The 23,659-nt window shown below is 53.7% G+C and overlaps 10 protein-coding genes across 10 annotated transcripts; 5 read left to right on the forward strand and 5 right to left on the reverse strand.

The window, feature by feature from the left end:
• Positions 1 to 424: 424 nt before the first annotated feature.
• PG994_008793 (uncharacterized protein) lies at positions 425 to 1,468 on the reverse strand (the record flags this gene model as incomplete). Its single annotated transcript, XM_066860202.1, has 3 exons — positions 425 to 1,051; positions 1,138 to 1,152; positions 1,208 to 1,468. The coding sequence occupies 3 exons, from the start codon at positions 1,466 to 1,468 to the stop codon at positions 425 to 427; spliced, it is 903 nt and encodes a 300-aa protein (XP_066713791.1).
• Positions 1,469 to 3,108: 1,640 nt separating this feature from the next.
• PG994_008794 (uncharacterized protein) lies at positions 3,109 to 3,951 on the forward strand (the record flags this gene model as incomplete). Its single annotated transcript, XM_066860203.1, has 1 exon — positions 3,109 to 3,951. The coding sequence occupies one exon, from the start codon at positions 3,109 to 3,111 to the stop codon at positions 3,949 to 3,951; it is 843 nt and encodes a 280-aa protein (XP_066713792.1).
• Positions 3,952 to 4,024: 73 nt separating this feature from the next.
• On the forward strand, positions 4,025 to 4,543 carry PG994_008795 (uncharacterized protein; the record flags this gene model as incomplete). Its single annotated transcript, XM_066860204.1, has 1 exon — positions 4,025 to 4,543. One exon carries the CDS (start codon positions 4,025 to 4,027, stop codon positions 4,541 to 4,543), a length of 519 nt encoding a protein of 172 aa, XP_066713793.1.
• A 596-nt stretch (positions 4,544 to 5,139) lies between these two features.
• Positions 5,140 to 6,267, reverse strand: PG994_008796 (uncharacterized protein; the record flags this gene model as incomplete). The annotated part of the gene is made up of 1 exon (XM_066860205.1): positions 5,140 to 6,267. One exon carries the CDS (start codon positions 6,265 to 6,267, stop codon positions 5,140 to 5,142), a length of 1,128 nt encoding a protein of 375 aa, XP_066713794.1.
• A 2,743-nt stretch (positions 6,268 to 9,010) lies between these two features.
• On the reverse strand, positions 9,011 to 10,861 carry PG994_008797 (uncharacterized protein; the record flags this gene model as incomplete). Its single annotated transcript, XM_066860206.1, has 2 exons — positions 9,011 to 10,621; positions 10,712 to 10,861. 2 exons carry the CDS (start codon positions 10,859 to 10,861, stop codon positions 9,011 to 9,013), a joined length of 1,761 nt encoding a protein of 586 aa, XP_066713795.1.
• Positions 10,862 to 11,771: 910 nt separating this feature from the next.
• PG994_008798 (calcineurin subunit B) lies at positions 11,772 to 12,633 on the forward strand. The gene is made up of 4 exons (XM_066860207.1): positions 11,772 to 11,873; positions 11,934 to 11,986; positions 12,070 to 12,478; positions 12,582 to 12,633. Exons 1-4 carry the CDS (start codon positions 11,822 to 11,824, stop codon positions 12,590 to 12,592), a joined length of 525 nt encoding a protein of 174 aa, XP_066713796.1. The 5' UTR covers positions 11,772 to 11,821; the 3' UTR covers positions 12,593 to 12,633.
• Positions 12,634 to 13,281: 648 nt separating this feature from the next.
• On the reverse strand, positions 13,282 to 14,913 carry PG994_008799 (uncharacterized protein; the record flags this gene model as incomplete). The annotated part of the gene is made up of 1 exon (XM_066860208.1): positions 13,282 to 14,913. The coding sequence occupies one exon, from the start codon at positions 14,911 to 14,913 to the stop codon at positions 13,282 to 13,284; it is 1,632 nt and encodes a 543-aa protein (XP_066713797.1).
• Positions 14,914 to 15,211: 298 nt separating this feature from the next.
• Positions 15,212 to 16,291, reverse strand: PG994_008800 (short chain dehydrogenase atnD; the record flags this gene model as incomplete). The annotated part of the gene is made up of 2 exons (XM_066860209.1): positions 15,212 to 16,217; positions 16,275 to 16,291. 2 exons carry the CDS (start codon positions 16,289 to 16,291, stop codon positions 15,212 to 15,214), a joined length of 1,023 nt encoding a protein of 340 aa, XP_066713798.1.
• Positions 16,292 to 17,052: 761 nt separating this feature from the next.
• On the forward strand, positions 17,053 to 19,563 carry PG994_008801 (uncharacterized protein; the record flags this gene model as incomplete). Its single annotated transcript, XM_066860210.1, has 9 exons — positions 17,053 to 17,428; positions 17,504 to 17,603; positions 17,667 to 17,830; positions 17,899 to 18,051; positions 18,109 to 18,323; positions 18,397 to 18,429; positions 18,482 to 18,612; positions 18,679 to 19,420; positions 19,468 to 19,563. 9 exons carry the CDS (start codon positions 17,053 to 17,055, stop codon positions 19,561 to 19,563), a joined length of 2,010 nt encoding a protein of 669 aa, XP_066713799.1.
• A 705-nt stretch (positions 19,564 to 20,268) lies between these two features.
• Positions 20,269 to 23,532, forward strand: PG994_008802 (uncharacterized protein; the record flags this gene model as incomplete). Its single annotated transcript, XM_066860211.1, has 6 exons — positions 20,269 to 20,399; positions 20,456 to 20,687; positions 20,885 to 21,208; positions 21,667 to 21,709; positions 21,967 to 22,294; positions 22,350 to 23,532. The coding sequence occupies 6 exons, from the start codon at positions 20,269 to 20,271 to the stop codon at positions 23,530 to 23,532; spliced, it is 2,241 nt and encodes a 746-aa protein (XP_066713800.1).
• Between the last annotated feature and the right edge of the window lie 127 nt (positions 23,533 to 23,659).

The raw sequence follows: 23,659 nt of genomic DNA on the forward strand, positions 1-23,659 counted from the left end.
ATACCTTCCTACGGCGTTTGAAGAATGACCTGCTTCTAGGCTGCATGACAATCTTGTCCAACCCAGCAGCGATAGATCAGTGGATAGCCAGCGAGTTAAGCCATATTTTTAGGTATCAAGAGAAGCGAAATAATGAAGACAGGATCATGATAGCATATATGCCAGCTTTTGGCACAAAAGAAAAGTGCATTGAATCCGAACCTTGCCATCGCACTCATGGTTCCATGATAATGAATTCCCAAGCCCCCCCCCCATCCCAGTAAACTCCGTACATGCTACGTTGGAATCAATGTGAAAGGCAACAATCCCCTAAAACTATCTAACTACACAGACAAATCAAAACAGCCCTGGCCTGCGCCGTCGTTGAGTCTATAATTGGTACGTGTTGTTACACGCGCTTTCTGACTCGCTCTGCTCGCTTTCTTCACAGCGAATCGCTCTCGCTGCTCTCCTCGTGGATGGTCTGGGCCAGCAGGCTTCTAATCGACTCGCCCCGGCGCGCCCCAGCGCTGGACTTCATATTGCTGTTCAGCGAGCGCCAGTCGCGCCTGTACATGTCGTTGCCCCCGAAGCTGAGGATGGACGAAGAAGGCGGGTTCTGAACCCCTCCTCTCCTCCGCGATGATGACCCCGTCGGCCTATTGAAGGCGCTCTCGCTTGAGGTAGTGGTAGTAGTACCGCCAAGGTCGGCGAGGCGGCCGCCACCTCCGGTCGAGCTCCCGGCCAAGCTCTCGCCGTCGCCGTCGTTGCCTTCGATGTAGTAGTAGTCATCGTCTCGGCCCCGGTCGGCGTCTTCGTCGTCAACACCGCCGTCCGGGTCGTCATCGTATCTCTGAAATTGCGACGGCTGCTGTTGTGGGCCACCACGGACACCGTTCTGGATGGGGAAGCGCCGCGGTTGTTGTGATTGTGGCTGAGCAGGGAGCGGCGCTTCCTCGACGACTTTCGGCTGCTGCTGCGAGGGGTGCACACTAAGCAACATGGCGATGAGCCGGGAACTGCCGTGTATCATGAATGCGGCGACCAGGCCGACAATGATTGCGCATGTGAACTATGTGGTCGGGGTGGTCAGTCTCACGTGACCAGTCACTCCAAGAAGCTATAATGCAACGCATTAACAGAGTCAGGAGTACTTACAAAGTTGAAGAGCAGCTGTCAATCATCATGTTAGTAACCAGTTCCAGATTCCGGAGAAAGAATGGCATACCTTAAGCCCAGAGAAGAAGTTCACCACCATCATCGTCGTGTCCGAGAACAGCCTCCAAGTGAACCACAGGGGCGACAGGAGCACGGACAAGACCCGCGAGACGACGGCGTAGACGTAGTAGGCGGGATAGCTCAGCGGGACCGTCGCCCAGTAGATGGCGGCGCCGAGGTAGCGGTACATGATGGTCGATGTTCTACAAAGGCGGAGCGCCAGCGCAGGCAGCTCCTGCGCGGCGGACTGGAGGATCCTTAAGTACTCCATCTTCTGCGCTCTCGGTCGTCCCTCTCCTTCCTACAGGCGGCGGTTCATGGGCCGGCGGGGCGGCGCTTGTTGTAGTTTAAGAGTCTATATGGGCGTCATGTGAGGGAGTCTGAGAGAGAATCCTCTGCCCTTTGGAAGCTAAAAGAAAAGCCGGGATTTGAGACAATAAGAGCCCAATTGTCGAGGCTAATAGTAGTAAGTTAAACGAGTGGATGGATATATCGAGATATGCTGGATGATGATGGTTTGTTGCTTGGTATCAGTTTCAATACTTCGCTCAAGTCCAGCAAAGAAACATCAATGGTGGTTGTAACCCGTCACTGCTGTCAACAAATGGGTACCTGCTATCTCCAGGTGCCTGCCTGCAGCTGATTTGCCAGTCGCCGTCGGAGTCGCAGCCCCCTACCTCCCGTACGGATACAAGGGTCTCAATATTTACTTTAAGCTTCAAAGGGAAAGGACAAATTGGAATGATGGCCCGGTCCACTTTACTCTATTTTCGGCGGTGGGGCAGCCGGACATCGAATCAAGTACAAGACAACAGGTGGAATAAATCAAGAGGCGATGGGATGGACGGGGTGATAGAGTGATGGATGGATCAATCAATGCCCATGTTGATGATGTCTATCTGCAGGCTTTGATACGGGGCTGGCAGTGAGAGAAAGTCTTGCTGTATGTAAATTACCTTATCCATCAGAGTGAAAGAACCCATCATTACATAATTCCAGCTATCTTGCTTACAGTACGGAGTAGTCCCGACGTCACTACTTGTTCCTTCTCAGCCCCCCTGTTACAGTAGAGGCTGAGCTCAGACCATGTATCAGTCAATACCCCTCCACACTGGGTTCTGACTGGGCTCTTCTCCGGGTCAAAGGCGCGCGCCATCATTCAACCGTACGTAGCAACAAAGTGGACAGCTGCAGCAGGCATTCGAGCTGGAAGCTGGGGGGTTAAAGTTTACCTTCTTTGAACTTCCGTCGCTTTGCAATCCGTTCCGTCCGTCTATTCCTTCCCGGATCTCCTTCCACTCTCTCTGCCATGCAACTCTTCTCTCATCGCTGACCAAACCCGCATCCGCATCACACAGTACAGTACAGCCAGACAATTACAATTACCTAACGGGAAAGACACAGCATCTGCCGCCGAATTCGTCGATACCCAATCACCAGTGCGCATCTGGAACCTGCTGGTCTAGAGCTTGGCTTTGAAAGAGGATCAACGTTGCTCTGACCGGTTACACCGTTTGGTTGTTCCTCGAATCCCGCCTGGGCTTTTTGGTCTCATGACCCCAAACTGCCCCAAACTGCCCGCCGTCCTGCCATCCTGCTAAGCTCCACCCGGTCACTTGATGCACACGCCATGAATCAACGTTGAAGAGAAGCGCAACGAAAGAAAAAAAGAAGCAACATCAGACCGCTGCCACGTTTTCGCGACAATCCCCGCCTAATTTGTTCTTCTTTCTCGAACAGGGCTGATCCTCCCTCTCCGTATTGCCCATCTGGATCTGGCCCTCGGTGCTTTTGCCCCCCTCCCCAACAATACTGGTACAAGCTCAGCTGAGCTCAGCCTTCGACCCCGTTCCCTCGTAGGTCCGGTTGGGGCAGGGTCTATCCCGCCTCTCCTTCCCCCACGCCTATACCATGGGCAACACACCTTCGGCCTCGTCGAAGCCTGATACCCCCACACAGCATCACCACCACATACCTTCCCGGGACGGACAAGCACAGGGTCATGGTGTCGCTACCGCTCCCCTTGATCCCCCACGGCCAAGGCAAAAGGAACCTAAGCACCAGGAACCCAAGCACCTGATATCTAGCTACCAGCACCAGCACAGATCGGCGGCCTCGTCACCCGAGGCCAGCGTAGTCCAGGCACAAGGTTCCACGATTGGTCCCCCCAGAGGCCCACACTCCAGACCGCTGTCCACTTTCAGTCAAAACTCCCCGTCCGCTAGCCCACAGACTTCCTCTGCTCCCAAAGTTCCCAAGTTGAAGCAGGCTGAAAGTGAGGATAGCCCTCTCAAGAATGAGCCGTCCAAACCGGTTGCCGTCCCCACAGCCATACCAACCCACGAGTCTGCCTCTATCCGCTCCAGTTCCTTGTATGAGGATTCCCTTCAAGGGCCAGCGTCCAGTAGTGTGCAAGATATGTCCTATCACATGAATCGCCCGCCACGCCTGCCTCTCCCTATCGAGGAGGAGGTACACACGCCGGGGTCGCCCATCATTGCTCCCACGGATATAGGTGAACCCATCGACGACAATGTCACTGAATTAGATAAGGACGCGAAGGAGGCTGACCTGCAGCGGAAGAGCTCCGCTGTCAGCAATGCTACAGATGAGGAGGACACCGAGGAGTTAAGGGTCGACAAGACGAGGCCCACGGTGCCGACGCGCGTGGAATGGCTGCAGGGCGGGCAGAAAGTTTATGTGACTGGTACGCCCTTTCAGTGGAGCCGGAAGCAGAGACTGTTTCCTGCGTAAGTATATCCTGTCGTGAATAGGCAGCCTGGCCTGAAGTGCAGTATATCCCAAGTTCGCTCTACTTACAACGAACATGAGGCTTGCTTCAAACCCAACTCTTGAGATGGAGTACATATCACTGACAATTATACAGCAAGGGTCGCGAGGGTGTACTGAGGCCGTCATCCCAGTATTCCCCGGAACTCATCATATCAAGTTCTTAGTGGACGGCTCCATGGAAACCTCGATTCATCTACCAACAACTGTCGACTTCGGCAACAACCTGGTGAACTATATCGAAGTAAGTGGCGAGACCGCAGCTACCCGCACATTTGATGGTGGCGCTTCTCCTCCCAGAGACGCTGAGGAAGCCGCGGCTTTACCTTCAAGACCCGGTTCCCAGGACAAGCTCACAGACGCGGAAAATGTGCATCACAAACGAACTCTCAGCATCCCGCCGCCCGAGGTATTCTCAGAACGTCTGCCCAAGTACCTGGCCGACTTCGACCAGCCCCGAAGACTCGAGACCGTACCAGCTATCCATTGCGGCTCTCGACAAACTTCCCACGCCACTTTCTCTTCCCAGTTTCCTAACCAAGCCGATTATGAATAATCATACTCTGATTAAGGACGATAATAGCGTCCTGAACATGCCTAACCATACTGTCCTCAACCATCTTGCCACTAGCAGTATCAAGAATAATGTCCTTGCTGTGTCGGCAACGACGAGATACAGGAGTAAGGTAAGTTTTGGATACCCGTTACTCGCTCGAGATGGCATTTGCTGACACCTGAGAAAGTATGTGACAACGATAGTTTACAAGCCGACGTCGGATGATAGCTAGCTGCAATTCCAGCCGTCTGTCACGGCGAATCAAACGAGAAACGTGTTGTAATAGGCGGGAGCAGGCCCCCGGTAACTAATGATTGGCCATACATGATAGGGTTAATTGGCATGAATGTCTACGGACTTACAACTCGGTAGGGAGGAATGACATGTGCAGCCATCTCAGAGTGTGGGAACCCAAAGTCCCGGGAAGGGATGATCTTTGGCAGACAGTATCTGAGGAGTCATAGCAGATAATAGTCCCGGCAGGCCGACTTCGGAGCAGGAGACGGCCCAACTCAATAATCGATCCAGTAACAGACCGCCAAAATATGCTTCTCTAAACGTAATGTGGCATTTTACTTGTTTGAATTTCTTCTATTTTAGTCGGTCCTCCATTTGATATGTACTTCATCAGTTCTAAATCGCTGTGTGCATGTGCTTTCCTCGAACGGCGTTCGGAAACCCGTCTCCCACGCCAGCAAGCCAGCCAGGCCGATCATGATGCCGTTGTCGATGCAGAAGCGCTCGTCGGTCGCGTAGACGCTGCCGCCGCGGTCGCGGGCCATCAAGCCCATCATCTCCTGTAGCCGCTCGTTGCAGCCGACGCCGCCGACGACCAGGACCTGCTTGCTGCCGACGTGGGCCATGGCGCGCTCGGTGATCTCAACGAGCATGGCGAAGACGACCTCCTGCAGCGTGAAGCAGAGGTCCTCGCGCGTGATGCGCTGCTCGCCCTCTTTCAGGGCGCCGCCGGCGGCGAGGAGGGCGTCTTGCTTCTGCATCTGGGCGGCCTGCAGGTCGGCGGCGCCGAGGATGCCGCTGAAGCTGCAGTCCATGCCCTTCACGGCGTAGGGGAGGTCCAGCAGGACGGGGTCCCGCGGGGTCTTGGTGGTGCGGTCGGCCGCGACCGTGTAGAAGGCCTTCTTGGCGACCTGCTCGACGTTGTAGCCGGGAAACGGGTCGTTGGGGATCTGGAGGGTGCGGGCGAAGCGGTCGATGCAGTTGCCAACGGCGATGTCGAGGGTCTCGCCGAAGATGCGGTAGCGCTGCTCGGCGTAGGCGATGACTTGGGTGTTGCCGCCGCTGACGTACAGGACGACGGGGTTGGCGGCGCCGGTGATGAAGCGGCCCATCTCGATGTGGCCGACGCAGTGGTTCACGCCAACGAGGTCCAGGCCCCAGAGCGCGGCCAGGGTGCGCGCGGCGACCGCCGTGCTCGTCAGCGGGGCGCCCATGCCGGGGCCCCGCGTGTAGCAGATGCAGGACAGCTCCCGCGCGGGGTCCGTGAGGCCCGCGGCGCGCAGGGCTTCGCGCGCGACCGAGACGAAGTGCGCGCGGTGGTGCGCTGCGGTGTCTTTGGGCAGGAAGCCCGTGCCGGGGGGCGAGTTGAAGGTGTGGCGCACGTTGGACAGGATCCGTGTTGTGTTGGTGGTCGGGTCGTGCGAGATCACGCCGATGCCTAGCTTGTTGGCGCTGCCTTCGCAGCCGAGGGCGTAGAGGGGCGCCATGGGGGGTGGGCGATGGGCGGTGTAGGGAAGAAGAAGGGGGTCGGTCGGTCGGTTTTGGTCTGGGATGTGTCGGGTGTTGTCGTTATCTTGAGGTGTATGCGATGCGGTATTGAGGTGGAGCAGGCGTCTCTGTCGGCGGGTGCGTCGTTGAGGCTCGAAGAATGTCCTTGACCGCCCGATGTGGCCAATGACTTAGGCGAGAAAGGCTATGGTATACTCTTCAGCTTTGCACTATACTGGTCCCCCTTTTCCTTTTTTTTTTACGACAGGTTTTGACGGAGGTGGTTGGTCGCCCGGTCGCATATAGCGTTACTGGCTGGGTGCTGTAAGTGAACCTGAAGGCAAATTTCTACGATCTTCACCCCGCACTGGGATGCTCGATGCGCCTTTTCCAAGAACTCACAGGATCGTTTTCCACCTGAAGAAAGTTTCAAGTGATAGGCCGTACTTCCTGGTATCGTTCAGTCTATTTATTGATACTTGCAAACTCATCGCGGCACTCTGCCTATATCGCCCTTGTTCGATCTCATCAAGCATATGGTATCAGAAGTTTGCGCCGATGGGATGCAGTCATTGGTGGGGTCAAATCCCCAGATAGATACTTGGGAAGACCAGATGATGGCTGGCTGACATAAGTCGTTGCCTTATCGAGTGGTAAGAGGGCCATGTCTCGGTGAAGTCTCTGCAGAGCCCGAGTCCCAGCCAAAGGAGACCTTGTCGGTACTTATTTTTTTTGCTCCAGGACCCTTTTTTCCCAGCACTTTTTCTCTGCCTTATGTGGGGTCCCACCTGGCTGGGGGCCTGGTGACGGTTGACGGACACCAAGCGAGACCAAGACACACCAGCACCAATACCAGACGACCCTCTCAGAGACAGAGAGACAGTTGATGTCCGTCGCAAGCGCCGCTAGTCCCACTTCACTCTTTCCCTTGTCCGGAGAGAGAGAGAGAGAACTACAATTCATGTAGGAAATACCTACACCCGCCGACCATACTCTCTTTCTGTGTGTCGCACTGCTTTTCTCCGGCCTCCTCACTTGTGCTGCTCCGAGTTTCTCTTTCTGCTATATTCCTGCCGAGACAGTCTCCTTTCTCCCCCTTAAGGACAGCCCTGTTTTGTACTCGAACCAACCTGGGAATATCCCAAGACCGAGCAACCCAGCTGCAAAGCGTGCAAGTAAGCCGACCTCTCTTTCTCTGCTCCAACCGAAGGTCCTTCTCCCCCGAGCTTTCTACTGACCATACACAGCAAGACACACATTCCTCTAGGCTACCACCTCCAGATACGATGCCTTCCTCGCCCTCTAACTCGTTTCTCCTGCGTCCCCTCGGTGTTCTCGAACATTGGCGCACGTCTCAGCTTGGCTCGTCGCAGGTCGTAGATTAACCGCCGTACCTGACGGATACCACCACCACAACTACCAAGAAACCGGAACAACACAGCTTCGGCAGGCAGGCTTGCTATGTCCTACAAAAATGGATTGTCGGGACTTCCAACATCAGTCCATGGTCGATACATCACCGATTTTTTAATCCGGCGTCTGCTTTTTTTTTTCCTTTCCCGGCCGCCGCTTACATGCCATCAGCTTAGTCACTTGACAGCATAGACGAGGGCCGCCCCCGTCTGCCGTGCATTTCCCCCGGCCTACGCCTTACTTTCACCCACTCCAACAACAAGATACCCTCTCAACTTCTCCCTGCCACTGCCCTTCTAACTTCTACAGCCCAACTTGGGAATTTCGGCAATGCCTCTCCTTCTCTCCCATCCATTCAGGACTTGCAAAAAAAAGGGCTGACCTTTCCACGGACCGCCTGATCAAAAGCGGAGCTCTTCGGGAAACCTTGTTCCAACAGACTTCTCTCCCCTGGACTTTTGGTTAGTTCAACCTTCACGAAACACGATACTAAACTTCATTACCGTTTTCTCCTAGCTTAGGGCGTGGCGCAGAACCTCATCACTTCTGGCGCTTTGCTTACATTTGGCCGATATAAGCCCAGCCGACTCCATCATCCTCTTGGCGCAGATCGCATCTTTGTTGCTATACCCAAGAACTTGCAATACACTCGTACGCTGCAGCCTGCTAGTTCTGGGCCGACACGAGCTACAACCAAATGTGGTCTGCTGCGTCTCGCATATCTGCTTGAGCCGGAACCGGCTTTCTTGCTAGGTCTAGGAGATCGCAACAAAGCACTCTGGCATTCCTCCACCGAACCACGGCGCACAATACACACGTGGGATCGCTGGATCTCCTGGAGCAGACCGATTGCGCCGCCTTCTCGATTCTGTCTACTTCCGCTTATGCTTACTACCACGACAAGCCAAGTCTTGAAACTGTTCACACAGGCACCACAGACGGAGAATTACGAAGAAACACGAGTTTGCGAGGCTTATCAAGACTTTTTATTCATCATCCGTCGTGGCCTCAAACCACCAAATCAATGAGCTCAACAGGCCTTCCCAACTCCTTGCTATGCATGCGGGCCTCGTCAGTTTGTTAATCATACAGCAAAACTGCTATCCAGCTCCAACGCCGTCCACCGTTGAGCAACGCCGAACCTTCCTGTCCAGCGATGGCAACGATGCATTAAAATCTTTTTTTATGTACAGTTGTCTTAACGACCCTCCCGAGACATCCGCGGATGATGACAGAAGAAGAAGAGGGGATGGGTATCAACAGTGACGTCCAAGAGGTCATGGGAAAGAATCGCATAGTTGGCAGCGGCTTCTTCGCGGCATGACCTCTTCAAGACGTGGGCTGCGGCTGCTGTGGTGTTGGCGGCAGTTGAGCCTGCTTTGACGCCTGCAGAGATGGCGATTGCTGCACATGCAGATGACCATGTGCAGCGGCCGGCGTTGACCCTTGCTGCGACGGCGGCAGCGCCGGACGAGCATTGGGTGTTGTTTGCGCAGCTACGCTCCCGTCTTGGCCAGGGCGGTAACTCCGCATGATATTCAGCGGGATACCCGCACGGAACTTCATGGGTCGCGTGTCGTATGGGTCGATGTGATACACCGGTTGTTCGTCATCACTGTCATCTTCATCATACGCAAACCGATCATTCTGAGGAAGGTCCGAGTCACTTGGGGGACTAGCAAGGCGGCCAACATTCCGACGGTCTATCCAAAGACGACCATTTCTGCCTATACGGCGGCGATATCCGGGCATAGGCTGTTCTGCTTCCGGCGACAAGCCACGGAAGTAGAACGGGGGTGATGGAGCCTTGAGAGCAAGAGCAGCTTCAGTTGGTTCATCATCCAACTCCATTGATTCGGAGGCACTAGCTGGTGGAGTCGGGAGGAATTGGGCTTTCGCAGGCCGGAAGCTGGATTCTTCAACCTCTTTGGGAGGAGAGAGCGGCTTCTCGGTGAGATCGACATACTTCAAGTTCCATAAGCGATGTGTGTCAGCTTTAGTGGCAATATCGCGCAAGAACTCTTCGAATCGCTCCTTCTGCTTATCCTCAAGCTGGACAAGTTCCTGCTCAGCTGGGCGGCCTTCAGGCCGCACAGCCAGGCGGAGTTGAGTAGGCGCGGTCTTGGTGGTCGGCTGGGACTCGACAGCAGCCTTGCGCTTGACAGGCTTGGTGTTGTACAAGTCCTCATCGCCCTCCTTGATGCCGAGACGAACTTTCTTCTCCTTAAGTTTCGCACGATGCTCAAAGAGAAGCCGCTCGGTACTGAGCATTTCTCTCTTCATTAGTTCACGTTGATGAGCCATGAGGATGAGTTGTCGACCATCCTCGAGCTCTCTACGCAGCTTCTTCAGTTTATCTGCGACCATGACGTCACGTTGCCTCGTCTTCCTGGTCTGGCGAACCTCGCGGCGGCGGAAGCAGACGTAAGGGTCCATATCGTCATGGTCCTGCTGGCCAGGAGTCTCGAATTTGAGGGACGGATGAAGGGACCGGTTGCCATCACTTTGGCGACGGGCCTTCCAGTGATCATACACGGCTTGCGCATGAGTTTTAAGCTTGCTAAGGGGTGAGCTTGCAATCTGTGACGCCATGACCTCGTATGGAATTGTTGTGTTGTCTACCGCAGCAAATGGAGCCTGCTCCGAGGTTGTGGCCTCGAACAGCTCCATGATACGTTCGAAGTCATCTTCGGATAATTTGGACGACCTCTTTTGATTGTAATTCTTGAGGAACTCATCGTCCTCAGTTGTCATGTCATAGAGACAACTTAGCGTCTCTTCAACGGTATCTGACGACTTAATGTAGCCCCGGGGCTCTACAAAAGGACGCGAGTATAAATCCTCGTACTTGACCTCCTCGCTGACCTGAGGGGGTGGTACGGGAATCTCATTGTCAGTGCTTTGGCCTGCACCTTTCAATGCAGCTTGTAAGTGGATTTCCTATAGAGTTGAAAGTTAGCCGTGAGATATCCAATATCAAAGTGGCCCGTGCGCAAACCAGATTTTGTTGGGTGAATGACTGCAACTCACGTCTTCTTCGCCGGCATCCACGCCCGTCGCGATCTTTGCTTCCGTGGTAAGAGAATCATATTCGCTCGCATCTATTTGGCCCTCGAGCAAGACGGTTAAAATAGTCTTGGGCGAGAGCTTTTTGATGCGCATGGCTCTTGAGGACGACATGGTGGCGGTACGGGAGGCGGGAACAAGCCCAAAAGTTGGCCGAATGAGCCCTAAAAAGCTCGAGGAATTAAAATTCAAGTCATTTAATGATGAAAGTACAGATTTGATTGATGGATGACCAGGTTTGCGGGTGCTTTGTTGATGATTATTGCGCTGCCTGTTCCATTGACGTTGGCCGGAATTGCTGCTGGCAAATTTTCACCTTGGCTACTGCAATAAGCAGTCGCAAAGCGGAAAACCACGCTAACCGAATGTCGTAGTCCTAGTTCGGTAGCCAGATAACCGCGATAAGACACAATCATCATCATCAGCCACTCCCCTTCCTTGAGCCTGCTTTTGATTACCTGGTGATTGGCAGCTGAAGCAAGTAGCTTGAAAAGCGAATTTGTTTCAATAATTACATTCAATTCAGTAGTTCTATTGATATTGTACCAAGAAATGGATGGTAAATTTAGGGTGTTGATTGCTTATGTATCTATCGCTAGTATTGCCACTTGCGTGCTGTATGCATCTAAGCGTATAATCGTAATAAGTAAGATTGAGGATCGGAGCTTTGTTTCATGGACCCCCGACCCAAATCCAGGGTCGAAAGGCGGGAAGGAGGGAACCAGGAGAGCTTTGGAAGCCCCTTAGAAGGAAGCCCCGCGCTCAATCAATATCAAAGTGGGTGGTGGCGCTCCCTCCGACTTCTTTCAGCCTTACTTCAATAGCAGATGCAAGTACGGTACGCTATATCGAACCTCGCTTTCCCTCCTTAACAAAACATAAGAGGTGCAACCCGCCAGCCTGACAACGACAATCCCAAAATTACGGCGCCCTCTTCCCAACGACCAAGCAACAATTACCCCCCAATATTCGAGCAACAGTATCATACTGCCAAGGCATTGCATACCGAAGACTTTCGAGTCGGCGTCCAATATTGTAACGAGCGGCACCCCCTGAGGGGCAGGATCGACGAAGATGGGCAACACCACGAGTGCAGTCATGGACAACATCGTCCAAGGGTCAAACTGTACGAGGGCACGGAGCACTCGAGAGTAAAAGCAATTGCGCTAATCGCAACCATACACAGTCGACCGAGAGGAAGTGGATAGACTTAGGAAGAGATTCATGAAGTTGGACAAGGTATGCCAATATGGGACTCCCTCCCGACCCTCTTTGACGCCGGCACTTCAGAGACTAACTTGTATGGCTTCTTCTTTACTTAGGACAACTCGGGCACCATCGAGCGCGACGAGTTCCTGTCGCTGCCCCAGATCTCGTCGAATCCGCTGGCCACGCGCATGATCGCCATCTTCGACGAAGACGGCGGCGGCGACGTCGACTTCCAGGAGTTCGTGTCGGGGCTGAGCGCCTTCACGAGCAACGCTAATAAGGAGCAGAAGCTGCGCTTCGCCTTCAAGGTCTACGACATCGATCGTGATGGTTATATCAGCAACGGCGAGCTCTTCATCGTGCTGAAGATGATGGTCGGCAGCAACCTTAAGGACCAGCAGCTGCAGCAGATCGTCGACAAGACCATCATGGAGGCCGACCTCGACAAGGACGGCAAGATCAGCTTCGAGGAGTTCACCAAGATGGTAGAGAACACGGACGTGAGCATGAGCATGACTTTGGGTAAGTCAGGTCCCTTGCTTATTGTCGGCGGTGGTGATGGCATATTGCTACTGTTACTGCTACGACTTGATGGTGCTTGTTTACTAATGCTAGGTGCGAACAGATCAGTTCTAGATACCGGCCTAGACTACACATACACATACACGGAGCAAGAAATCCGTTTTAATGAATCACGAATTTCCTCGAGACAAGGCAACACGCCTCCCTTTTTTTTTGTCCGTGACCACGGAGTTTAGAGATATAATACTCCTGATATCCTCTGGAATAGACGTTCCGGCCTTCCAATGATTATCTGATGGTAAGCTCCCTATTATCGTTCTGTACTGTTCGGTTCGGGCCTGAGGGCTGGATTGTCAGCCGCGGGGCTTGCTAACGATGTGGCCTTTGTCCATATCGCTTTCTACGAATACTGCGTCGTTTCTTCGTCACTGCCGCCATGGTCACCATTGATACTAAACTCGTAGCTTTGTTTGAAATATGATCTTTAGGAAATATCGACCTACCTTTGTTCCACCACACTTTTGCAGCAACCGTGTCCTGCAGGTTCATACGGGTGGCCGCAACATTTCCTGGACAGACTTTTGGTGATGAGGACTTACTCGGGTATAGGTCTTGGTTCAACCAAACATAACATTCGATGACCGCAACCTTCGTCGTACGTGGCAGACAGGTCAACAGCTCCAGGCTCATCGGGCTTACCATTCCCAACCGTTTCCGGCTCGGAACTGTAGTCTTAGCTTTAGCTGGAATTGTTGCTGTTGCTGTCGCCGTTGCCATTGCCGTCTTCGTCAGTGCCGTCCTCATCAGTGCCGCTTCTCATCAGTGCTGCTCTCATCTTTCTTAGTAACAGACTTTAATCCATAATCAACTTCCAAATCTCTTACGACGAAGAAGTCAGGTGGTAATGGGTGGATACCCAGTTTCTGGTAAAACTCAGCCTGAGGAGCACGGCCAATATCTCGCAGCAAGTCGTAAATCGAGTATGGATCCCCACGCCGACCGCTTAAAAGCGGTGCTGTGTTGATCGTGGATTTACGAGGTAAGTTATTCATTTCCCACGAAGTGGCCGAGTTAGGGTCAAGATGCTCTAGTTTCTGCAAGACCGGGCTGAGACCCTCATGTAAAGGGGTGTTCACGCAGAGACTACAGAGTCCTGTCGCCACACTAATCCAGTTCGCTATAGCATCGGGCGACATCGTGCCGCAATGTTGCCGAAACTCGATCGTCTTTTTAGTCACTGGCTCGTCCACCAGGTTGCGGAAGTTATAAGCTGGCCTGTAATGATACGAGTGTTCCTCGGGGTTTAAATAGACCGTAGACAGGCAGTCATACAGTTCTTCCAGAGTCTGCGTCTGCCAGATACGGGCGACGCCGAATGCATTAGCTCGTTGGTGGCCGAACCATTGCTGAAGCATTTCATGTGCTCCTGTCATAGTTTGAGGGCGATAGTATGGTGTTAACAAGCGGCTAACATAGCCACCTGTTTCCTCAATGTCAACCTCCGTTGTCAGCAGAGGGTTATAGGGGTGCGCTGCCTGAGCCTCACGCTTTGCTCTCTTTATGTCTCTTCGCTTAAGATTGGCCATTAGGGAGTGCGGCCTCGGACCGGGCGCCCACGTAGTTAGAGGCCCGCACCAGACGGGATGCAGCTGGTCGAGCCGCGGCGCGGCTGCGTAGAGCAACGCAGTGATTCCCTGCAATTCCGTAAAGGAGAAGCCCCGTGCGCCGCGGCCGACGTGGACGTGGAACATCATGGTGTGGTTGATAAGGATCCTGTACTCGGACTGGAGGAGGTTTATGACGTACTTGACCAGCGCGAGGGACTGCTGGGAGTAGTAGAGCACCGGCGAGGTGACTTCAATCTTGGCCCACCGGTACTCCTTGGTATAGTCTTCGTCGATGCTGGCGTCGGTGTTCACGTCCCAGCAGCTGTAACCGAACCACGAAGGATTCTTGTCGTCTTTTTCAAGGCCGAGTCGGTCCTTTCCCTTTTTAACGCTGTCACTCACCACTCTCTGGGTCTCAGGGTCATTGGAGTCGCTGATCGCCAGGATGCTGTGGTCCCTCAAAAACTTAGCCATGCGGTGACGAATGTACTGGTATTCTTCTGGGTCGTCTTCATCACCGTACCGTAATCGGCCTTCAAGTCCTCTAGCTCTGAGCAAACGAGCCTTAGCTCTGAAACGTTTAGGATCCTCGTTTTCCTGTATATATTTTCCCGGGTTTTCGATTAGATCGCGCCACTTATTCTTGACCTCATTCCTGCTCTCTAGGCGGACAAAGTCGGCATGGGGCTTGGCGATGTAGACGTCGCGCTTGTCTACTAGGTGTGGATCCTCGTCGCCCTCGTGCAAATACGCGACGACAAACTCCATCTCGATGCCAAAGGTCAGCAGGGAGCTGCGCCCGTCGGTGGACTGGAAAGGTGACGCCATCGTGAGCAAGCAGCTCCGGCTCGGCGGATATATAAATCAAAGGTTGTGTTGTTTTGTCTTCCGTTCACAGCAAGATGGACTCGTGAATTGGCCAAAAATTGCCGTCCAAACACTTATATTCATCCATGAAGAAGACATTTGGCAATACTTAAGCAGATATACTAACTGCCCAGATCCTTTGTTGCAAATACTAAACTTAGAAACTCGGCCATTGTTTTGATTCGGACTCATTGTCCAGTGAGAAAAAGGGGGTGTTCATAACGACCGCTCTGTATGATTTTCCCAGAAACAAACGCTGTCATATGTTGGCTGTCACTCCCGGCTCGATTTTCTCCAGCTCCTCCAGCAGCTCCGCAAAAACCCTCCTCTGCACATTAGCGCCGTCCTGGCTGCGGACGAAGCGGCTCGGCTCCCAGACCTTGCAGTCCGACAGGTACTTGCCGTGGGTATCCTCCAGCGCGGTCGCGGCCGCCACCAGATTGCGTGAGCCCATCTCCGCCGTGCGCGCGAATAAGCGCATGCTAACGTACAAGATCCAAAGTGAATGGCCAAGGGCGTGCCGGAACAGTTCCGAGCGGCAGAGCCCCGGGTTGAGGGTGTTGAGGATGACGCGGGGCTGCTGCTTCATGCCGGTGGACGACGCCGAGTCGTCGCCACCATCCAACGCCTTGGCGAGCTCGCGCACGATCAGGAGCTGCAGCAGCTTCGTGTCGCCGTAGCGCGACATCAAGTCCTGGTCGCCCCGCAGCGCCTGAAGGACGGCCGGGCTGTCGCGGCAGCGGAAGTTGGTGACGACGTGCGCGTCGGACGAGACGACGGTGAGGTGCGGCGCCGCGTTGAACCGGGCGGCGGTCCGCCGCAGCAGCGGCAGCAGCAACAAAGCCAGCAGGAAGGTCGACAGCACGTTGACGGTGACCTGTTCCTCGTAGCCCTCGCGCTCGAAGAACTGGGTGTGCAGGACGCTCGCGTTCTCGAGGAGAATGTCGAGGCGGACGAGCTGCTGGTCGGCGCGGCGGCAGAAGTCCTTGACGCTCGCGAAGGAGGACAGGTCCAGCGGCCAGACTTCGACGACGCCCTTGCGGCTTGGGGGGGCCGAGGCCTCGATGTCGGCTTTGGCTGCGGCGCCCTTGTCGGGGTTGCGGCAGGCGATGATGACCTTGGCGGCGTTCAGGCGCACAAAGTGCCGCGCGGCCTCGAGGCCGAGGCCGACATTGCCGCCGGTGACGATGACGACTTTGTCCGTGCAGTCTGTGGCGGGGTAGGGCAGTGATGTCCACTGTGAGACAAAGAACTGGAGAGGTGAGCTGGACGGTTGTGTTAGCTAACAGCACGACAAGGGAGAGTAAGAGGCGGTCAGTTACAGCTCAAAGAGACCCATATTATCGGCCAGAAATAAGACAAGCAGCTATTTAAACAATTACAATATACCTTTGATGGGGCAAGTGAGGCAAATAAAAGACACGTAGGGTTGGTGCAGTTTATATCGTCGCCGTCGAAACAAACTTATGGACCCCGGGATGCTTCGTTTTAGCTCGTGTTCGGGCGTTTCAAGCTGGTCTCCTCAGCACCGGAAACATCCCCGGACCCTTACTTGTAAGGTTCATTGGATTGATTGCTTCCTGGCTAAGGACGCACAGGTACTTCTCTTGTTCTGGTGATGCTGTACTCGTATATGTTAGCTGGTTTGATTGGCTGTTGTCGGCCAGTATAATTTAAGTATGTAAGCAGACATGGCTGTGTAACGAGGTACATATAGTCGGCTATAGATTGGCCTACATATCCGCAGCTCGCATCGAAATCCGCCGAGCGGGTGGACCCATGGACGGGAACTATAGCATCCATTGGCGGATGTTGAAGACTGATATATGCAGCTGACATTAGCCGCGAACACCACCACACCCCACGCAATACCCATTTACCCCCTCACTGCAACTGCAACTATGCGCTATGGGGGGAAAGATGCTCCTTTGGAGTTTGGGGTAATGGATACCCGTGGAGGAAGTGGGCTGATGCTTGGCATCCAAGTCTTAGTATAACAACCGCCGACATAACTTTGACTTCGAGGTACACTGGGAGTTTTGCAGTTCCTATATTTTGCATCAGTTGTATATAAAGGAATCGAGCAAAAGTCGCGAGACAATGGAACCAACAATCGGTCTCGTACTTGGCTACGATGCGGTGCATCCTTTCGCCAAGGTCAAAATCACCGACCGCGCCTCGGTACAGGAACTGCTGAGGACCCTGCTCGACCCCCTCGAGCCCTTCTTCTCTCCCCTGAAGTCCCGCGTGCGGTGCCCGGGCGCCACCGCCGTCCGCTTCGACCAAACCGCGTCCGAGATCGAAGGCATCTGCCGGCCCCTCTGGGGCTTGGCCTGTCTCCTGGCCGGCGGCGGCGAGTACCGCGGCACCGAGTGGTGGGTGCAGGGCATCAAGGCCGGGACCGACCCCGAGAACCCCGAGTTCTGGGGCTACCCACGAGACAATGACCAGAGGATGGTGGAGATGTGTCCGTTCGGTAAGTGGGAAGAAAAGGGGGGAGGGGGAGACGGCGGTCTAAAGTAGTCGCAATTCTTTCTGATGCTCTCCACAGGCTACGCATTGGCTGTCGCACCCGTGTTCTGGCAGTCGTTGAATGGAAAGGAACGTGGGAATGTGGAGGCGTGGTTGGGAAACTCGATCAATGAGAAGAAGTAAAGGAACCCCCCCTTTAAATTGGTCTCATCATTATTATTGCTACTAAAATCATGTGACAGCATGCCAAACACCAATTGGCTGTGGTTTCGCGTGTTTGCCAACCTTGGCCTCAAGAAGAACGGCGGCAAGTTCTCGCAGGACAGGTTGGACAGCGATATCGAACACCTCAACACATTCTACCGAGGCGATGGGTGGTCCAATGATGGCCCAGAAGGCATTCATCGTGAGTTACCTTTCGGGTAGCATACAGGGGAAGCGAACTAGGATGTACAATCGCTTACAGACTGGTAGAAATGGACTACTATTCATCCAGCTTCGCCATCCACTTCCTGCAGCTCCTGTACGCCAAATTAGCAGGCGACGAAGAACCGGAACGGGCGGAAGAGTTCAAGAAACGGGCCCAGATGGCCGCTCTCGACTTGATTCACTACTTCGACGACGAAGGTATATCGCTCTCCTTGCACTCTTCACTGCCGGTTACGTGTATTAACAATTGGATAGGGAGAGCAATCCCATTCGGACGGAGTGTTGGGTACCGATTCGCCATGATCTCATTCTGGGGTGCGTTGGCTTACGCCGGAGTCGAGCTGCCTGCTCCCCCTAACATGGGGAATGGTAAAGGGGATAGTGCTTCGACATCTGAGGTGGTGGCAGACGCAGCCAGATATATGGAGTCCGAGTGGAACTCTCACAATTGGGTATTCGTACCCAAATATGTATGTAAGTATATTCATCATCAGCCCCTGGATTACAAACCCGTATTGTGAAACATTGCTAAAAATTCCATAGATGGCTGAAAACTACAACAGCCCTGGGAGTCCGGTAAGACCCGAACAAAAACGTGACTCAGAGAATCTCAGCTAACCTATAATAGTACTGGGCATGCCTTGGGTTCATCTGCTTAGCAGTGCCGCCAGAACACCCCTTTTGGACTTCAGAAGAAGAGCTTCCTCGAGATGCCATCCCCAAGATAAAAGGGCTGAAGCATCCTGGACACATCGTGAGGTATGCTTTCGCCTAGGGCTCTGACCAAACCACTTGAAGACCCGGCTAACGTGATCATCATAACAGCTACCTCGGAGGGCATTGCATGCTCCTCTCCTCGGGCCAGGCCTGTGGCTACCCCATGAAGGGCACGCACGCCAAGTACGGCGCCTTCGCCTACAGCAGCGCCTACGGCTACTCGGTGCCCCCGGGCCTCCTGACGCTCGAGCAGTACGCCCTGGCGTCGCAGCTGGGTCTGTCGGACGACGGCGGCGAGTACTGGAAGACGCGGCGGGCGTCCGAATATGCAGGACTCGAGACGCGCGGGACGGATGATGATGGTAGTGGCAATAACGAGATCACGCCCGTGCTCGTCTCGATCTGGAAGCCGTTCCGCGACGTCACGGTGCGGACCACGCTCGTGCCGCCCGCTGAGGCGACGCCCAACTGGCACTTGCGCGCGCACCGCGTCGAGGCCGCGGGCCGCGAGGTCATGACGGCGGATGGGTCCTTCGCTATCCGCAACCGGCGGGAGCCCGACGGGCGCTACCTCGATCTGTATGATGCGGGAAAGGGCGGCGAGGGCACGTTCCCCAAGATCATCGGCAACTATGACCTCAACACGCCCGAGGGCTGGGCCGCGTGCCGCGAGGGCGCCTTTGCCGTGTCGCTCGGGGCCGGCGCTGTGGGCATCAAGGCGCTCGAGGACGTGGACGCGGACACGGACGCGGGCAAGGGGAAAGTCGGGCGCAGCGCGATGCTGGTCAACGCCGACCCCAACTCCAATCTCCTCGAGAGCCGCACCGTCATCCCCACGCTGCAGCACACCGTCAGCCAGGGGAGACGGTCTGGTACGTCTCGGCCGTCTATGCCAAGCCGTCCGGCGAGGGCGTGCCGAAGGAGAGCTACCTCGACGGTTGGGACAAGGTGCCGGAGATTCCTGAGTGGCTCAAGGAAGAGATGAAAGCCTAATGTGGTTATCGTTTTTATGATATGTAGCTTAGACTGCACTTGATGAATACAATATCACTCTGTTTGTGGTTTCTTGGCTATTTTTAATGGAGGTTCTGAGCCTCTAAGGGGTAAGATATTGCCGCTGATACCATGGTGTACCCTTTCCCTTGTGAATATCGAATGATTGCAACAGCCCCCAGAACAGCCCCCAAGCGCCAAGACTGGTTATATCGAGTAAGAACTTGCATCTAGTTCGACGGGTTCAGGATCTCGCACAAAAGGAAACCGACAAGTTCCTAGTCACAGTTTCATTGCAGGGGGACAGGGTGGTACCGAAAAGGCCGAGACATACCCTGGCATATGTGTATGATAATGCACGGGTGCTTTGCAGATGTTGACGATAGGCCCCTAGCACGCGGTTGGTTGAATAGCACCACCCATGTCAGCCACCATAAACCAGAATCGGTGCTGGGTTGGGGGTTTGAGGAGGTCTGTACCCAACTCATGCAGGGGATATCACTTGAGACTTGAGTGTGTGAACTCGCAGTGCAGTGCTATGGAGAGGTAGATTTCGAGCTTACCCGGCTACCAACCTAAGCCTATCCCTATGTTCGCTTCCACCTCTATCGAACAGTCTCAGCAAACCCAGCGTAGAACCCACAAGATCGCGATACAATCTGTGCCGATTTTATCCTTTTTTTTTTTTTTTAGTTCTAATCCAGCATGATGGTGTTGAAGAAGATCTTAGGTTTATGCTGCTTCCAGGAGACCCAAAAGGACAACGTGCTTGAGTTGGATGTCACAGAAACAGCTGCACTAACAACTGTCCACTGTGGCGAGAAACCAGTAGTAGAGTGAGTTCACGTCGTCTTGGCCTTTTCTGCATATTGGCAGGCTTATTATCCTACAGTATCGTGGCTATACACGGACTCAACGGCCATGCGGTGAAGTCTTTCACTGCTGAGAAGACACAGAGCTTCTGGCTCGGTGATGGGGACATGCTCCCTCGAGACCTCCGCAACAGTCGCATCATGACCTTCAGTTACCAGGCCAGCGTAGCGGCACTGTTCGACAGAACCTCGTCCGATACTTTTCTACAGCATGCGACTACCCTGGCACAGGAATTGGCTGCATATAGATCGGTAAGTCTGCTGCTCCTCACTCTCATTATTTTTCATCTGTGAGCCTCAATTCATTTTCTGACGACATCCCAGATTAATGGTGCAACTCGCAGACCACTCATCTTTATTTGCCACTCACTGGGCGGGATCATCGCTAAACGCGTACGGAACCTCATCAGCGCCGCGTTGCTGTTGTCCAGGCTAACTCATGTTCACAGGCACTCATCTACGCCGAAAGCAGGAAGGAAAAGAAGATGGAACACGTCCACGCTCTTTTTGTCTCTACATACGCCATGTTGTTCTTCGGCACACCCCACAATGGCAGCAGTCGGGCCAATCTCGCCTCATACGCCCAACGCATGGTCTCTTCATTGATGCCGTCCAAGATGATTGATACAGATTCTCAACTCCTCAACGCCCTGAAGGACGGTTCAGAGATTCTCCAGGAGATCACAGATAACTTCCAACCTAAAATGAAGAGGTTCCATGTCTTCTTCTTCTGGGAGCAATTAAAGACTGATCTCGGCGCCAAATACGACTACGTAAGTAGCTCATTTCCGCATCTCGTCTCTGACTGTAGTAAAGTGAGCAAACGAGTTGACCGACCAGATCGTAACGGAAACATCTGCAGTCCCGATCCTTGATGAAACAGAGCGTGCAGGCATCCGGGCGGAACATCGACATATGTGCAAATTTGCTTCTCGAGACGCGCCGGGCTACCCACTAGTTGCAGCAACACTGATTAGGTATTTAGAAGCTGCGCCCAGCGCCATTCCCCGACGGTGGAATGAGGCGACAGAATCCATCAGGATCATGAGGAAGGGAGAGGCGGATGAGCTTGTTTTGTAGAGTATAGAGTTGGAATTTGATAGTTATGAAAGACAGCAATTTTGTAAGTAATAAGTGTTTTACAATTCCACCTTGCAGCCGTCTTTGATCTGCAGCACAAGTGTCATCTTTTGCTTCTCTACCCCTGTCAGCTCGACAACTTCTCCCTTAGGGAGACGGATTGAAGGGTATTTCTGCATTATACGAACTACTGCGTACGCAGCTTCGGTTGGGCAAAGTCCACTGTGATAAATAAAGTCAGTTTAGCTTCAGTCGGCGAGGGTTTGTCTGGCAATCTTACAGCCAAGGCATGTTCGGGGGCCACCACTGAATGGTAAGTACGCCCATTTCAGGTAGGTTGGGTTAGGATTGATAGGCATATCCTCATCCCACCTCACCGGGCGGAATATTTCTGCGTCCATTCCGAAGAGATCAGGCCGTCGGTGCATGGTGTACACACTGAACGCCACAGACACCCAGCTGCAGCAGATGAGATCAGAAATTGCATATCTTCAAGCGAATCTGCAAGATTCGGCAGAATCACTCAGGGCAGAATCCACTGAGCCCGTCCGCAAAGACGAGACACCTGCAGACTGCGCATCGCCATTCTCCATCAATGTCCACTACCTCGTGCGCCGGCGGTCAGATTTCTTTGTTGGCCGACAGGAGGCTGCTGCTGACTTGCGGAGGAGGTTCGGTAGTGAGATATGTAAGAAACCAAAGATATTCGTCATATACGGATTTCCGGGATCTGGAAAGACCCAGTTTTGTTTGAAGTACCTGGAGGACAGCTGGGAAAGGTAACCATCCCCACAGCGTCCGAGAATATCATCACCTTGCTAACATGTCATGCAGGTACTGGGGCGTGTTTTGGATTGACTGCTCAAGTGAAGCCAATGCGGAAAGCAGCTATGCAAGTATATCACGGCATGCAGGTAGAGGTGGTGGGTCTGGCGCGGGAATACAATGGCTTTCTCAGACATCAAAACCGTGGCTCCTTGTACTTGATAATGCTAATACCCCTGAAATGGACTTATCGGCCTTTCTTCCACGTTCTGGTAACGACCACATACTCGTTACGACTCGGAACCCGGACATCAAGATGTACAACACGATCGGAACCCTTTTGTTCAGAGGAATGGATCCCGAAGAGGCCATTGTTCTTTTACTCAGGCTGGCATATCCAGACAGGGAAGTTCATTTTGTCAGCCAGGAGTACCGTGAACCCGCGCAGACGATTGCGATGGAGCTGGGATACTTAGCGCTTGACTTGAAGCAGGCCGCCTCCGTAATCCGTCAGAACCTCTTGCCGCTTGAGAAGTACTTGAAGTCTCTACTGATGTGCCGCAAAAGCTTGCTGAGCCGTCCTTCTATAACGTGTGCGGCGGAGGCCAACATCATTGCCACATGGGAACTTCCCTTCGCTGACATCACGAGCCGAACAACGACCTGGTATGTGGATGCCGTTGACTTGATCCATCTTCTGGCATTCATGCATTTCGCTTCGATCCCCCACGTGCTGTTCTCACGCTCATCAGATAACGTCAAGATGCTCCAACAATTAGGAGTCCATATCCCCATGATGACCGAGCTTACGTCGGCACAAGAGGTCGAGGTCCGCGTTCGTCAAGCAGCAAGAGTGCTCTACGAACATTCCATCATTTCATTCGCCAGCACCGAAGACAGTCCTATCAGCTACCCGGGCGCAGCCAAGACCGTCTTGTACCTCTCACTGCATCCGGCCATACATCAGTGGGCTAGAGATCGCTTGAACCAGGAGAAGCAGCGACAGTGGCTCGACTGTGTCGGTGCCATCATTGCGTCCTCCTTTCCAATAGATATGGAGACGTCAGGGGCCACGTTTCGTCGCCAGTTACTGCCCCATATCGGCGCGTGCATATCCTTCACCGAGAGCGCATACACTACGCTGCCCATATCCTTTGACCAAGCATCAAACATGGAGAAATTCGGCCTAGTGTATGCCGAGAATGAATTCTGGAGGCGCGCCAGAGCTCTGCAACAAAAGGTCGCAGCGTAAAGAAAATCACATCTCGGGGCGGCTCACCCTGCAACTGTCTTTGCCCAGAGTGCTCTTGCGACGACTTACTGGAACCTCTTTGAGATTCAGTCGTGTCTGGAGGTACAGACGCAGATTCGGCAGGCAC

This window comes from Apiospora phragmitis, assembly GCF_038363925.1.
Source record: "Apiospora phragmitis strain CBS 135458 chromosome Unknown utg000008l:1.0-3514335.0:1.0-3519231.0, whole genome shotgun sequence".
NCBI lineage: Eukaryota > Fungi > Ascomycota > Sordariomycetes > Amphisphaeriales > Apiosporaceae > Apiospora > Apiospora phragmitis.

Excerpts from the sequence above, each read along its gene's own strand:
- PG994_008798 (XM_066860207.1), top strand. The coding sequence starts at position 11,822 with ATGGGCAACACCACGAGTGCAGTCATGGACAACATCGTCCAAGGGTCA. Across the intron at positions 11,874-11,933 it reads CATCGTCCAAGGGTCAAACT|TCGACCGAGAGGAAGTGGAT; the intron begins GTACGAGGGCAC and ends AACCATACACAG. Across the intron at positions 11,987-12,069 it reads GATTCATGAAGTTGGACAAG|GACAACTCGGGCACCATCGA; the intron begins GTATGCCAATAT and ends TTCTTTACTTAG.